This window comes from Bacillus rossius, chromosome 16 (genome assembly GCF_032445375.1).
Source record: "Bacillus rossius redtenbacheri isolate Brsri chromosome 16, Brsri_v3, whole genome shotgun sequence".
Classification (NCBI taxonomy): domain Eukaryota; kingdom Metazoa; phylum Arthropoda; class Insecta; order Phasmatodea; family Bacillidae; genus Bacillus; species Bacillus rossius.
In genome coordinates, this window is record NC_086343.1 from 6190011 (window position 1) to 6205887 (window position 15877).

Genomic DNA, 15877 nt, shown 5'->3' on the forward strand with positions numbered 1-15877 from the left:
CATCGTTCTTTGTAACCAGTGGCGTAGCCAAGATTTGTGTATGGGGGGTGTTAAGAAGCATGCCCCCCCCCCCTCACCGAATTAAAGTGGGTGGTCCGGGGGACCTCCCCCAGGAAAATTTGGATTTTAAGGTGTAAAATAGTGCTATTTTAGCAGTTTTCGGTACTTAAATTTAAATATTGTAATGGTAAAATTTTTATTAATTTTAATATGAAATTTGTTTCAGTGATGAATAAAAAATTAATTAAAGATTTGGTGCTAAAAGTGGGAGGGGGTTTGAACCCCTAAAATTATTTAGGGGTTTGAAACCATAACCCCCCCCCCCCCCGGTTTCGCCCGTTTGTAACGTAAATTCATCGAATATGCACGCGCATGCGTAAAACATACGAAAAATGCGAGTAACGAAATCCAGCCGTGTGTAACATTTCGTTACTTGTTACTACATGTCGCACCCGTTATTCAGTACCGAATACATACAGTTTGCTACAGCTCTACACACCTATCTGTATGACCGTGCTCTGCCTATTATGAATAATTTTTCCATAACGTCATTTATTTTTTGTATCTGTCCGCAAAGTTACCTCTCTAAATATTTTCAATACAGACATCGTAAAAAAAAAAAAATCTATCGACTGTTTTGTTTCTTCTCCGTTTCGACTTTCGAACATTTATTTCGAATTACAAAAGACAACTGCAACGAGCAAGGTATTTGAGCAACGAGATCGGAACCCACCGAATAATAATTTTACGACATTTACTTCTATACTCCTTGGTGGGTTCCGATCTCGTTGCAGTTGTCTTTTGAAATTCGAAATAAATGTTTCTGGTCGAAACGGAGAAGAAACAAAACAGTCGATAGAATTTTTTCTACGATGTCTGTATTGAAAGGCTTGCAGATAACGCGTCAAATATCGGTGAGTGCCTATATAGTTATAGATATTTGATAGTTAGATATTTTTAAAATTATACAGTGGAATAACGTTTGTTATCAACGATTAGGTTATGTTACGTAATTATTTTTGCAAGAAGCCAAAAAATAAAATCGGGATCTTCGAAAGCCAAACGTGTTGCATTCAAGGTATACGTGCAATTGAATGGCAATTAAATTGTGTATTAAGGATATCTCAGCACTACCAATGTATTGTGATTTAATTAACTAGCCTTGATCATAATGCAAAATTAGGCCGTGCTACAATCGTAATAGCGTTCCCGTCGATTAAATAAAATTTTTACAATGTTATCGCTACCGTTTCATTAAGAAAACTTGCAGGTGTAAGGATATGCATACATAGGGATATACTTAATAATAGGAAGGGGGTACCGGGTGAGCTAGTTATTGAAAGAAGCATAAACAATGCTGATCAAGTCAATCTTAAAATATTTGGCTGTGATCTGGGACCCCATTCTTATAGATAAGGATGAAGGAGGCTAGTTGGGTGATGGGGATGTGAAGAATTGGAGGAGGCGGAAAGAATTTGGGATTGGGCACAGATAAATAGAGAACCCAATTTCATAATAGTGGGGAACATTCAATGCAAGTATATTTTGGTAATTTTCTACTCTTGGGCAGCCACTCTAAAAAAAAAAGGCAAACTTTAAAAATGGATTTATTCAGTTCCTTATTTTATTTCTAATTATAATATTAAGACTTTCAGATATTTTAAATAACTTCACAGTTATTAACAATTTTAGGTTTGCCTGTGCAGTATCACAGCCTCCATGAGCTCTGGTAAATGTTGAAAACTATTCTAGCCACTTGCGAAAAACAGTATTTTCGGGTTAAAGGATGTTATAAATTTATGTAAATATGTCTTAGCTATAATGTATATATAGTGATGTAAACTTGTCCTGTGCTTTAATAACTTAGCTGACTGGTTTTAATGAGTGATACCGTGATCTGTTGTTACCGGCTAAATATGCACTTGAAATTAGCTGCAACTTGATCCTGTGGTTTACTATGAATACTTAGGAATAAAGCGTAACCGGTTCTGTTTTGTAAAAGACCGGGAAGTTTAATGTAAGAACATTACAACGGGTCAATCCTGTTACGACCATGGCAGAGACTGTTTTCAGCCCTAATCTGTTTTCCAACCTCATTACAAGTGCCTTATTAGGGTGGAAAACAGAGTAGGGCTAAAAACACTTTTTGGCCTGGCCATAACGTACTTAGGTACATTAAACATCCCTGTATTTTAGAAAAGAGTCTTGGCTACGCTGTATTCCTAATGATTTCTGGAAAATCACAGGATCAAGTTGCAGCTTGTCAAGTGCATTTTACGATACTGAATTCCAATTGGTTGAATTGATGTGAAGTTTTTGTGAATTGTAGTATGAAAGTAGATTTAATTTCAAACTAGGTTCTTAGGGAGGTAAAAGTTCCATGTCACATATCCAAGTTAGTCCTTGATCCTAATGGCATGATCCTGTACACATTGATCCTGTGGTACATGATGCTTGCTGTTTTAATTAAGTACGTCAACAATTCCCGGACTTTAGATATAAAAATTAATTATGAGTTGAATACAAAAAAAATTTTACAACACGTGAAATAATTTGCTTGTATTGTGATATTTTTATAGTGTTCAGGATCTGTTGACATACTAAATTAAAACAGGTAGCATCATTTACCACAGGAACAATTATGTATACAGGATAATGACATCAGGATCAAGGGGTTAACTTAGAATATGATATGGAACAATTACCGACTATAGCCCAACCCGGTTTAGTATAATTTGTGATACCAGTAAATAAATTATGGAAAGTAATAATATTATAAGGAAAAACTTCACTGTGTCATTGGAGTGTAATTTGCGATAACAGTATTTTAATTAATTAGAAATAAGTTGTTTTGAGGTAATATTTTATGGGTATCATGAAGTAAAATAAGTCCCACGTGGTATAGTCTTTTAAGCGATATTGGTAATTAAATGGATGGAAGTAATCATAATAAAAATCCCAGTTATAATGAAGTAGAATGCAGTACCACCCGGTTTATTGTGTGTGTTAAAACGGGGAAGAATTATTTGAAAGTAAGAGTATTATAGGAAAAAGAATCGTATCGTGAAGTAGACTACAGTCCTGACTGGTATATTGTATTTTACAATACCAGTAAATAATTTATTGATTGTAATTAATTATAGAAAAAGTTATAGCGTGGTATTGTGAAGTAGTCTGCAGTTCCATCTGGTTTAGTGCATTTTGGGATACTGTTTTTGATACTTTATAATTCACATCTCCGCAACTTTCAGACTCATGTTCTGTAATAAATAGGGCATGCAGTTATAAAATTCACTATACCAATGTAATTTATATCATGTGTAGAAATAATGTCTTTGATAGTGAAATTTCGGTACTGGAAAATATGCTAAAGCCCTTGGGGAGGGGGGGGGGAGATTAAATATTCCTAAAAAAAATTTTTTACTTATGACAGGTTAATCATTCTCTAAGAGGGTGTTGTGATATTTTTATACATTAGTTTACTATTTTAACAAGATATTGGGTTTGTTTACATTCTACAAATACTCTGATATTGTAAGAATGGTTGGTCAGATTAGGTTAGTAACATTCAAAATACTTTATAATAGTATGTAAGGTTAGTTAAGTTAAAATAGTGTGGATGATTGGTTAGGTTGGAATAACCACCTTAAATGCACTGTTTGAAAGATTGGTTAGGAATTACCAATGAAATGTAGCTAACTTAACCTTGAACCAACATCCTTACTATTTTATAGTATTTTTAAAGCTAACCAAACGGTCACACAATTTAAAGTATTTGTAATGTAGGTAACCTAATCTAACCTACTCTTCACAAATGTTAAGTATTTTGAATGTCCCTAACCTAATCTAATCATCCGTCCACACTATTATAAATATTTTTCTTGTAGTTTACCTAACATAACCAACCATAATCACAATGTTAAACCATTTTTAATGTACTTAACCTGACATAACCACTCTTTAAAATGGTCATGTACTGGTAAACTGCTGGGAAGTATCAAAACACCTTAGACAATGATTATAAAAAATGTCAGGACGATAAAAGAAAAGCATTTTGGAGTTTTTGTTATAAAATTTTTTTTAGAAAAGCGGCTCTCTTTCAAAATTACCACTAACAGTACTAAAAATAACATTTGCGGAATTAATTTCCACGTTATTTCAGAATTTTTCCAACTCCATGATTACGTTGAGTTTTAGTGTGTACAGAATGGCATGAAATATGTTTATATTTTTTGGTCTCTGCTGTAAACCTTAGGACTAATGTAAGGTGATGAAAAATTTGGCCATGAATATTTCTGAAGTGCTTTCGTTGTCTCAATTTATTTGTGGTGTTTACTTGCAGATACTTTCAAGGCTTTGGTCTGGGGCAGAAGCACAACACACCAGCAATGCAGAAATTAAAGTGAGGAAAATTTTGAAACAGAAGTTTCCTACTGCAAAAGTAATAGAAGTTACAGATATCTCTGGTAAGGTTAGCATATGAAATAATGAGAGATTGTTTGTTGATATTTTGGTCATTTTTTTTTTCTATCTAAAAATTAATTGAAGGGTTCAGAAATGCAATTTCAAGCACTTAACTGATATTGTTGATGTGAGTTAATATCATGTTTATTTTTCAGTTGAAATTGGTTACATAAGGTCTTCAATGACATCAATCAATATAATAATGAAAGTAAAAAAAAAATCAAACACTATTATAAAGCAAATACATAATTAACAATTTTTAGGAATGGTTGTACGTAAATGGTTTTGAACTATTAGCCAGTATTTACAGTTAAAACATTAGGTACAGTAGACTCCTGATTATCCGGGGTAATGACGGGCAAGGGGACCACGGATAACTGAAAAACACAGTTAAACCAAAGTACAAAAAAAAAATTATTAAATGTTTTTTATCCCGACTATCTAGACAAACACTGTAACAGACGCCCCTCGAAATAACGCCCTAATCCATTCCAGCAAAACAGAGCGCTAATCAAAACTGCCAGTCAAATGAGTTTTTTTTCAATAAGAGAGTATTTTAATCAAAATAATTTGTTTTCCAATCAGGTAGGTGTGCTTGCTGACTACCGTTTTAATAAGACACTACTCCCATTACAATTATTATACAGTACTAATGTAGGTACGTATGTCTAAATACAGTAGATGTACATTTAATAAATTTAAATAACATTTTGAGATTAAATTTAATAATTAACGTACTGCATTGTTTACATAATATGGCTTGGGCATAACATTCCTATGTAGGAGCTAACATTTCTGAGTTACAAAATAATGTTTTTGATATATATAGGAGATTTATTTCAGTTGTAGGTAATAAGATTTTGAAAAGCATCAACTTAACGTTATCTGTTATTAGAAAGATTATTTAATTTGTAAACATAATTCTGGATTCTGTTGTTTACTGGATGTTTTTTGGCTATGATTTGCAACTAACTCATCCTAGTACGCATGAGGTAAACTGGCCCTGAAAGCTTCTAGCTTTTCTCTCCAGAGCTGCCTCTGACACGCCTGACGTGGTATGGCGGATGGCAGAATGTGAAAGTTGGCTGAAGATGAGCGTCATCGGAAATAAATATACAATGAAGGAAGCGAGTGGCTATTGAGGAAAGAGCAAAATATTGTTTAATGCTACACAAGTGTAGTTGCCATTTTGCGCGTACAGAAATAAAAAGTTAAATTATTTTTGTGTCCATGGTTTATGAAAATGTGGGACTGTTGGCCCGCAAACCGGATAACCAGAATCCAGATAATCAGGAGTGTACTTTATGTATATAATGAGGACCTTAAAATGAATTGCTGGGCAAAAATATGTATTTGTTACTCTTACAATAAATTAAAGGTTACATGAAAAGTTCAGTGACATTTCAGGGTCTTGAAATAAATATACTGGGCAATCAAGAACTTTTAAGAGACCAAATAAACCCTTAATATGTATTTAAACAAAAGTAACATACTTCACATGTTCCAACAATGCTGTTGCATGTGTTATTGTTTGCAAATCCTGATTATTTTAAGTGCAATGCCTAGAGGCAGACTATTTTGTTAATTTTTTGTGACGTGGGTGTGAGAAGATAAACTTATGTACATATTTGCCAAAACTGTGGCTACATATTATGTGCACATGCAGGACTAGTAGAGGAGCCAGAAAGTTGAACATAGGTTTAGAAATGCTTCTGTTTATAGCTATAGCTGTTCCGTCTACAGTTAAGCACACTGAGTTCTATATGTCTGCTGCCTCTACCGCATATATGTGGCCAAATGTTGGTGTGCACTTTAAATTAACCCTTTACCCTCCCTTAATCTATCAAAGTGTCATCGCAGTTAGGCAGTACACGTTGTTGGACTCTGAAGCTTAAGAATATTTATTATTCTCATCCTTATTGAGAAAAATACTATGGAATTTTTTATACAATCATTTGAATAGGCCACTAAAATATGTCTATGAAAAAATGTTTCTCACTAGTAAACCACTGGTATTATTATTAGCGTTATTCAATATGTCATGATACAAATCAATGTAGCTCAAAAATGGTTTATTTAATCAAAATAAAATTATACCCATTTTTCAACATAATTTCCCCCCCCCCCCCCCCAAACACTTATACACTTGTCCCATAATTCCCTTAAGTTGCATATGCCCCTGGAATAAAATTATTTTGGCTGCTTTCTCGGATCCACATTTGCACCTGAATCTTGACTTCTTCATTGGAGCCGAATTTTTGCCACTTAGAGCTTCCTTAAGGGGACTAAACATATGAGAGGGCGAGATCTGGACTGTAAGGAGGTTGTGGAAGAATTTCCCAGCCTAGTTATTTAATGCATTCTTGCGTTTTTGTAGTGTATGCGCCCGTGCATTGTTGTGAGGCAAAATCACACTTTTTTTTTTTTCAAAAGGTCATGAATTACAGACTTTAATTAGTTTTCCAGCATATTAGTGTAATATTGACTGTTGATTGTTCGGTGGTCTTCAAGAAAATCACATAAAATATGGCCTTGTGAGTCCCAGAAAGTGTGAGCATCACTTTATCAGCAGATGGCTGGTTCTTGAATTGTTTCCATATTTGAGAACTTGTGTGTTTCCACTCGAGGCTTTTTCTCTTCGACTCAGGCTCGTTTTAGTGAATCCACGTCTAATTACCCATTACAATCATTACAATTCTTTCAAAAAAAAATTCTTTCTCAGTGGAACATCGAGCTTTCAACTGTTTACTGATTTGAAGCCTCGTTTCTTTGTGGGTGTCCGTAAGTTGTCTCGGCACCAATCTCACGCAGGTTTTTCTTGTATTGCAGTTTATTTTGAATGATGTTATGGACAGTTCCAACACTTGCAGACACTTTTGCAGCTATAATTTTAACAGTGATTCTTCTTTTGTCTCAGATTATCACGTCAATGCGATATTCGAAGGAGGAAGTGACAACTTTGAATAGTCGGTCACTTCGCTGCTCATCACCGATACTTTTGCGGCCACTTTAAAATTGTTCTACCCACTTGTAAATGTTTGGACGGTTTAAAAAATTGTTCCCATACACTTTTAACATCCTTGCATGGATATCGCTACCTTTAACACCTTCCGCGACTAAAAATCTAATCACGGCAAGTTGTTATTCTGTGGTTCAATTCTCAATCAGACTTGACATCTTGAACTAACTGATGAACGAACGATAATCGTTGGGCAACGACAAATTTTATCGAAATGATAAGCTCAGAATGAGCCCCCTGTGCAGCAATGTGGCGGAACACAACCCGCCCAGGGGCGAACTGTTCATTTGCCAGGCTTGGCTAGTGGGCGATACTCTACACAGAGGAGTGACCAATCAGAAGCAACTTGGCAAATAGATAGTGACAAGGTTAATGGTTTTATTGAAGTGAAACTTCTTTTGCTGAGGGGGTAACAATTTTTGAGCGTAACGAAAATTCCAATCGCATGAGGGGAAATAGCTAGGTATGTGGCGGGGGAACCGGGAGAGGAGGGGCATATGAGGTGGGAGAACTGATAGAGTAGACGGCAGGGAAAGGTATAAATGACGCAGCGTACTTGCAATCTTGCTCACTTGCGCACTCGCACACTTTCATGTGCGTGGTTGTTTCTTGGGGTTGGACGTCGCATCATCCCCACTCCAGGCCCGTTGGTGCGATCAGTGATCGCTGGAGCAGCCTTGAGCGGGCTCCACGTGGCGGCGTGCGGCTCAGATTGAACCCCGCCGTGCTGCAGGGATAGGCGGGTCGCGGCGGTAGGGACTTGCTGGCGTCTAGTAAGGGCAACTCAACCGGGGTTTTAGCTTCTTGTTGTGCACCGCGCCACGGGCCATATTCAAAAGAAAATATTGTTCTTTCATGTATGTATTATTAATTTAATTACTTGTGTAAATCAGTATTGTTAAACAGTGTTATGTGAGTATTGTTTTAGCTGTGTAACTAAATATTTCTGCTGGTATAACGCTTTTCACGCTTTAGTTTGACATGCGTAAATTATTTGTCACGAAATATTATTTGATTAACGAAATCACACACCGTATTTATAGTTACGAGCCCACGAGTGTGTGAATATGTTGAGCTCAACTAAGAGGTGTGGATATTTCTCAATTGTAGTGTAGCTGTGGGCGACTGTGGCTCAACAAAGTAGCATTGAGCTACGTAGGTCCTATTTGTATGCTGTCACTTTCACATCCCAGATACCTACCTCAGACTACACACGTCCATTTGGAAAATTAGTTAGGCTACATAAACTACATAATTATCAGCAAGGTTCAAAAATTGTTTAAAATCAAAGTTTGTTTTAAATATACAAAAAAAAAATTGAGTACATTTTTTTTATTCAAAGAATCTACAATTTATTTATCCGTGTGGAAAAGAGTTATTTCATTTGAGATCATCTGCGTGTCCTTACATTATTCAATTTTTCTCTCTTGTTCTGTTAAAAAATATTAGTAATTTATCTCTGTCTATATCTAATAAGCAAAAAGTTTCACTTTTGTCACGCGTGGACTCGCACACTTTTTTTTTAAAGGTTAATTTTGTTTTTAAAACGGGGGATTTCTGTTACTGTTTTCATTTTTATGCATTGTCTTTATTCATACAAAAACTTTATTATTCAATAAATATAAATCTGAATTACTTCTTAGTATTTATTTTACCCAAAGAGACTCATTTTGACTGACAACAGTGCACTTACACAAAATCATTAGTTCAGCATGTCTAGAACTGAATTACCAATAATAAAAAAAACCTGTAAATTTGTTTTTTTTTTTTTTTAATTGTGCCAACATCATTTATTTAAAAACTTGTTACTAATAAGAGATGTAAGATCAAACAGTGAATATTAATTTTTTTTTCAAGTAATTTATTTCATGCATTTTGATGCAAAATAAGTTATATTCTATGAATTCACCATAATAAAAAAAAATATATTTAAGTTTGGTCAAATTGCTGATTTATTTCATACTTTCACTTATATTTCAGTGCTAAATTGTGTATTAACTTGCATTTCAGTGTTGCATCATGTTGTACTGACATGCTTTGCGGTGTTACATGGTTTTATCGCAGGACACCATGTAATCTTGTCCGTACCAGTACATGACTGAGGAGAGGCCAGTGGATTTTGCTTATGATTAAGTGTTGTGTGGCTTGGCTGTGTTACGTAGAACCTCACTGTAACATTTTGTAGTTAAGAGTTGGGCACAGGTGAGCAGATGCAAGTTGGGTGGGCACAGCAAGTGGGAGAAAAGTGAAATTTGGGTGTGTATTGTGTTTGTGTTCATACTCAAGAATTAACAAAAAAAATTATGTTTCCATTCCAGAGAGATTTCTTGACTTGCTGAAATTGTGTAGGCTGCATGAATACAGAATGTACTTCACTTTTGTTAACTTTTGTTACAGGTGGATGTGGTGCCATGTTTGAGATTATGGTGGAAGCTCAAGAATTCAAAGGACTGAAGACTGTGAAGCAACATAGGCTCGTTAATGAAGTAAGTATTTGTTACACTAAGGGCCGGTTTCACCAAGCAGGTTTAATTTTGTTACAAAACGAGATTTACAAAACTAGATTAAGTATAATCGTAAGTTGAATTCCGACGTGTGTTTCACCATCGTTACACAAGTTTAAATTAATCGAGATTTCTAAAACTCGATTTATAAATGCCTTCCACATAAAAACACCCATTACCTAGCTAATATACCCGAATATCTGTCGGAGATACCCGAATATGTATTTTTTCCCCTCTTGTAGATGCAGCTTTTGGCCGAGCGTAATTTATGGTGGCCGCATTAACCTAAAAAAAAAACTTTATTTTTTTGAAAAATTAGTAATATCGTAGAAATTGTCATATCGCATATAAACATGATTGGCAATGGTGCAGTTTCAGCTGTAATTAAAGAAAAGCTACAAATAAGTCTAAATCTTTCGCCACATGAGAAGTCAGTTTTGTTAGATCAGTCTATGTGCAGACTGTTTCGACAGACGGAAATGGGTTCTAAAGTCCACTTCATCATAGTTTTCAAAATAATTACTCCTTTCGCGAATTGTACGAGGTCGACGCAAAAGAATAAAATCATCTCCATCCGAATCTTCTTCAAATATAACATTGTAAGCTGCTCGAGCCATTTGTTTATATACGTTAAGCGAGATTAGCTGCGCAAACTGGAAGAACTTGGCCAGTTAATATAAAATCTCGCTTTACTCTGGAAAATCGAGATTACGCATGTGGTGAAACGCACAATCGACTAAACGAGTTTATATTGAAACTAATCGAGATTAATTTGCTTAAACTACTTTGGTGAAACCGGCCCTTAGAGGTCTTTGTAGCTGGCTGCCGTTCAATGTGCAAAGTTTTCGTAATTTTTTTTTTTTTTTTTTTTTATAGGAACTACGGAGTTCAAAGTTTCTGAATGGTGCCTTAATAAGACTAGAGTTTAAGAAGCTTATTAAAGCATAAAGTTTACTACTTTTGTTTCTAACGTGTACTTTTGTTTGAGATTGAAGATGTTAATAAAGAGTATTTCTGCGGTAATTCGTAGGTAGGCCTTTCAGAATTCAAGTCCATAATCTTTAAAGCTGCAAAGGTTAACTTTTACCTTTAATCATTGCACTGAATGGTTAAAATGTATTTTTTTAAACTTGCTTGCTGATAGTGACTCATCACGGAAAATCAGCTCTTGTCTTGTAGAGATGGTAAGGGTCCAGCAGTGTTGCTCTTAATTTTCTTCAAGGATAACCCACATGACTTAAGGAATATTTGTCACTGTTAATTTTAATTTATTAATTTTTTGCTGCAGATATTTAGCTTTAGTATTCCTCTGTATGGATTTTTATATTTTTATAATACAATCATTTTTGTCAGTTTAATATTTTCTGATTATTTTTATTTGGAAACAAAAATCTAATTTATTTGTAATTGTGATGGACAATATTATTTTAATGTGCAATCAAACAATTTATACTTTTTGACAACATGGTTCGTATTTGTCTGATTAAATTTTTTTTTAAATTTGTCTCACTTAGGCCTCTTTCACATTAGTAAATAATTTATGTGCAGCATTTTTATAGTGTGTTAAAATTGACAGTTGATTTGTCAGTATACACATGCTTTTAATTTGCCTGTTCCAATAGCCTATAATTCTGAGACATATGTCATAATTTCTTCACATCTGTTTGTAAATTGAAGTTTGTATTTTAAAAAAAAAATCCCTTTTGGCACAGCCTACAGGCGTAGGTAGATTTCGAAGTACCTATTTCTTCTGAGAATATTTTGATAACTTCTATCAACTCCTGGAAAATTTTAAGAACTTAAGTTAGCCCACATAACATTCTATATGTTTGCCAATATTCAAAAAAGATTGATTTAACATTTTCACATATTCCATGCAGCGAAAATATTTTGAATATTTTTTACTTAATGCATCCAGCATTGAATGTCTTAACGAATTTCATATTATTCCTACTAAGGTGCAATTATTTTTGATATTCAAACACTATTTTTCATCCCTTGCACTAATACGTGGTCATATAAATTTCCATGTATTTGATACTAAGAAAGTTTTTATTGTTAAAAATTTTAAACCCTGTTTTTACAGTAGTAGTTCAGTTCATCAAAAATTGTTTCAGCCAAAGGTTTTAGAAAAATTATAATGGATTTGATAGTATGTATATATTTTTAACAAAAGTATTGACATTTGGTCTTTCTACCATTGTTATTTCTACCCCTTGCAAGTAATGGTTTGTAGGATCAAAAATTGTTTCAAACATAAGTTAGGTAAAAATTATAATATTTACAAACAATTTGAATGAATTTGATAGTGTTCCTACTAAGCGAGTTACGATTTTTTTGAATTCTAACCCTCATTTTTTCAACCAGTTACACCAATGGTTCGTTTAATTAAAAATTGTTTCAGACAAAAGTTTTATATAAAAGTTATAATATTAACACATTATTTGCATGAATTTGATGTTGTGCCTACAAAGGAAGATGTGATTTTTTTTGTCCTCCAAACCTTGTTTTTTCAACACTTTGCAGTTGGTCATATCAAAAACTTAATTCAGACAAAACATTTTTGGTATTATTCCTACAAGGTATAAAACGTTCAAACAGATGTGAATTTTCCGTATCATGAGAGTTATAGCGATTTTTCTTTTTAAAAACCTTCCCCATTTCTACCTCATTGGTCGGATATTGCCTATTAACAAACTCGACTGAGATTTTTCACAGTTAGATTTTATGTATCAGTTTGGAAGTGATTTGTGAAAAATTCCGACAGTTATAGTGTCCACAAACACACGTATATATACACACACACTTGTTGAAAATTGTGCTAAATTTATGAATATAGGGTCATTCCATCTCAAATCAACACACTTTTAATAAAATCCTAAAGTAAGGGGAATCCCAAAGCTAGGGAAATCCCAAAGCAAAGTTAGGGGAATCCCCAGTAGCTGGATGCTTGTCTGAACTAATCTTTGAAATCCTGTATCAGAGACAAGCAAAGTGTAGCACTAGAATTAATTACAATTGTGTTATTAGTGATTTTTAATCAATTTTATGTGTCTATACTTTCAACATAACTTATTATAATTATAAAAAATAGTTAAATATCATAATTGGGTAAAGTATAAATATGGTTACAATTACCAATTAATTTTACTATGAACCCATTATTTCTCCACTTTGAAACTTTGTAGACAATTTAATATTTGTACAAAAATTTTTATAGAATATTTTGAAAAAAAAAAATTAAAAATGCACTTTTTCAAAAATTTTAAATTTAAATTTTAAAAATTATTTTTTTTTTAGACATTATTGTTTTACACATCACATAAAAGGCCATGCCAAATGCTGCAAAATGACACCTGTCTCACCTTTCTAACTTAATTTGGAGAAGAGTTATGGTAATTTTAAAATATGCCTGTCGTGCGATTTTGAGTGTTTTTCAAAAAATTACAAAGCAATATTTTCAAAACGGATGGATATATCATTCTAAAATGTTATATTTTTGTTAGTCTGTATGGAGGTAACATCTGTGCAAAATTTCATCAAAACCTGAGATGGTGAGGTAAAATGGGTGTGTTGATTTTACATGGAATGACCCTATACAAAGTTAATAAAACACTAACACCGAAAGCTCTTGTTTTAAAAATGCAATTGTCCTATAAATAAACCTATAAAATGTTATCTCTAACCATAAGCTTTGTGTATAATTGCCTTGTCCTCTTTGTCCCAGGCTCTCAAGGAAGAAATCAAAGACATGCACGGACTAAGGATTCACACGTCGGTTCCATCTTGATGGTGAAGTGGATGCGACTGATGCTCGTATTAATTTTTATTATGTGATATGTAAATAATTTAGTGGTGTACGCACCTTAAAAGTGTATGTTGAACAGTTGAGAATGTGAGACAATGCTTATTGGTTATAAAGTACAAAACAAGCAGATTTGATGATTAAGTTGAGCTCTCTTTCAAATATTATTGATGCTGATAACTTTGTTAACTGTAATAAGTTTAGAGGTACGATCTTGCCTGGAAAATAGTTTTTACGTTTTTCCCCTTGGGAATGTTCCCAGAAAAATTAAATTTTTGAAGAAATGTTTAAAATATCAGTTAAATCTTTAATAAATTTTTTTTTTCAGATCAATTTCAGTACCCTCTCAGCAACATTAATCTGTAACTGCATACCATAATTCATAATGCACGGCTGTACTTAAGTGTTGACTTGAGAAAATATAGTCCAGCAATATCTTACTAGATAGTCTTGTTAATTAATGTGTAAAATTTTAAACTATGCAGTATAAAAAATTACTAACAAAAATATTAAAATACAACCAAAATAGACTTGTCCCAACAATACTGCTTGCTGGCGGTTCACAGTAGGTTTTTGTGTTCTGTGATAAATGACTTGTATCTTTACAGCAAATTGCTCAAATGTTTGAATGGTTCTATGTTTTGTCTCTGGTGCAAAGGTAGAATTGCTGTTTCAAATAATTAGAATAAACAATCAGCATATTTACTGATTTTCATTATTAAAATTTATCTAAATTAAATTTTATATGCATGTTTATATTGAATACTGAGTTGCAATGGCTCTTGTCAATCACCCTCACTTCTCTACCTCCAACCCCTACTTTTACATGCAACTTTTTTTTTGTGTTGTGATGTTTTCCCCTCTCCTCTTCAGTCACCATGCATGTGGTCACTAATGTGATAAATATGCTAGCGCCCAAGACCTCAGTCTTGCTTATTTGTCTAGCCTTCAGCTTTGTATTTAGTCCGATTAGGATTGTTATTTCCTGGCAGACGTGTTCACTGTAGAAAATCATGCTTTTCCTAATGACTGCTGCCTACGTCTGGGATGTTGCACTGAATTTAACATTTTTTTAGCCATTGGTATTTAATGCACTTATTGCCAGTAAGCCTTTAAACAATATTAGTCTATTTTTCTGTAATTGGCGGTTTGCATTACCGCTTACAACACATCTGTACGTGTTATTTTTCTGTATCTCCCGGATCTTGCATTTAATATCTACATTTTTGATAGTATTTAGAGAGGATACTATGCTACTCTGTCACTGCAAGTGTTACACATGCTGTGTAATGCATGAGTGGTCTAGTCTTGTGTGTTGTTTGCAGCTTTCAGTTCATTTTTTAAATTTGTTGTACTGTACCTGCCCTATGCTGTTTACTTTCTTATTGAAGAGTATTCTCCTTTTTTATGTATCGGGCCATTTACGGTAACTATGGTATTGCATCCGAGGTTACTGTACCATAACATTCAACTTGCACAATATCTATTGGGTCATTTATGGTAACTATGGAACTTAGTCCGAGTTTATTCATCAGCTGCTGTTCATTTGTTGTCATGCACCATTTTCAGCTATGTTGACTGTAAAGAATTGTTGTGTGTTTTGAACATGTTTGTTACTTTTTGATAATGCATTGTACAAATTAATGATTATGTAGATAAGAATGTTTGTACCCCATTTCGTGAAACACATCCTTATAATTTTGTTTATGTTAACCTATATTAATGTAAACAGAATTATAAGGATGATACATTAAATGACAGCTACCGTAGAAACCTGTAAATATAGTTTCTCATGAATTTAAGAAAAATTACTCAACACTATTTAACAGTGGGAAATGAGTTTTAATGCAATTTAAATATTTCAGGAAATTTTAAACTTGCAAATTTCTTTGAAAATGATGGTTTTCACAAATTTTTAGTTATTTCACTGAGGTATTTTTATAATTATTTAGATAATTTGGAATGCAGTGTGACACCATAGCGCATCAGCCCGATATGAGCGTCAGCAAGAGGCGGAGATTATATATTTATTTTCTTATTTACAGATGGGATTTTAAAAATAATATTACTTTCTTGTTTGTACGT

General features: G+C 33.6%; 1 protein-coding gene across 1 annotated transcript; it reads left to right on the plus strand.

Annotated features, from left to right (window-relative positions):
- The first annotated feature begins 773 nt into the window (after positions 1–773).
- LOC134540190 (bolA-like protein 3) lies at positions 774–14497 on the plus strand. Its single transcript, XM_063382760.1, has 4 exons — positions 774–914; positions 4343–4466; positions 9881–9969; positions 13715–14497. The coding sequence occupies exons 1-4, from the start codon at positions 873–875 to the stop codon at positions 13775–13777; spliced, it is 318 nt and encodes a 105-aa protein (XP_063238830.1). The 5' UTR covers positions 774–872; the 3' UTR covers positions 13778–14497.
- The last annotated feature ends 1380 nt before the right edge of the window (positions 14498–15877 follow it).

Coding starts and splice junctions, on each gene's coding strand:
- LOC134540190 (XM_063382760.1), top strand. CDS start 873: ATGTCTGTATTGAAAGGCTTGCAGATAACGCGTCAAATATCG. Junction 4,467..9,880: donor AGAAGTTACAGATATCTCTG/GTAAGGTTAGCA, acceptor CTTTTGTTACAG/GTGGATGTGGTGCCATGTTT. Junction 9,970..13,714: donor AACATAGGCTCGTTAATGAA/GTAAGTATTTGT, acceptor TCTTTGTCCCAG/GCTCTCAAGGAAGAAATCAA.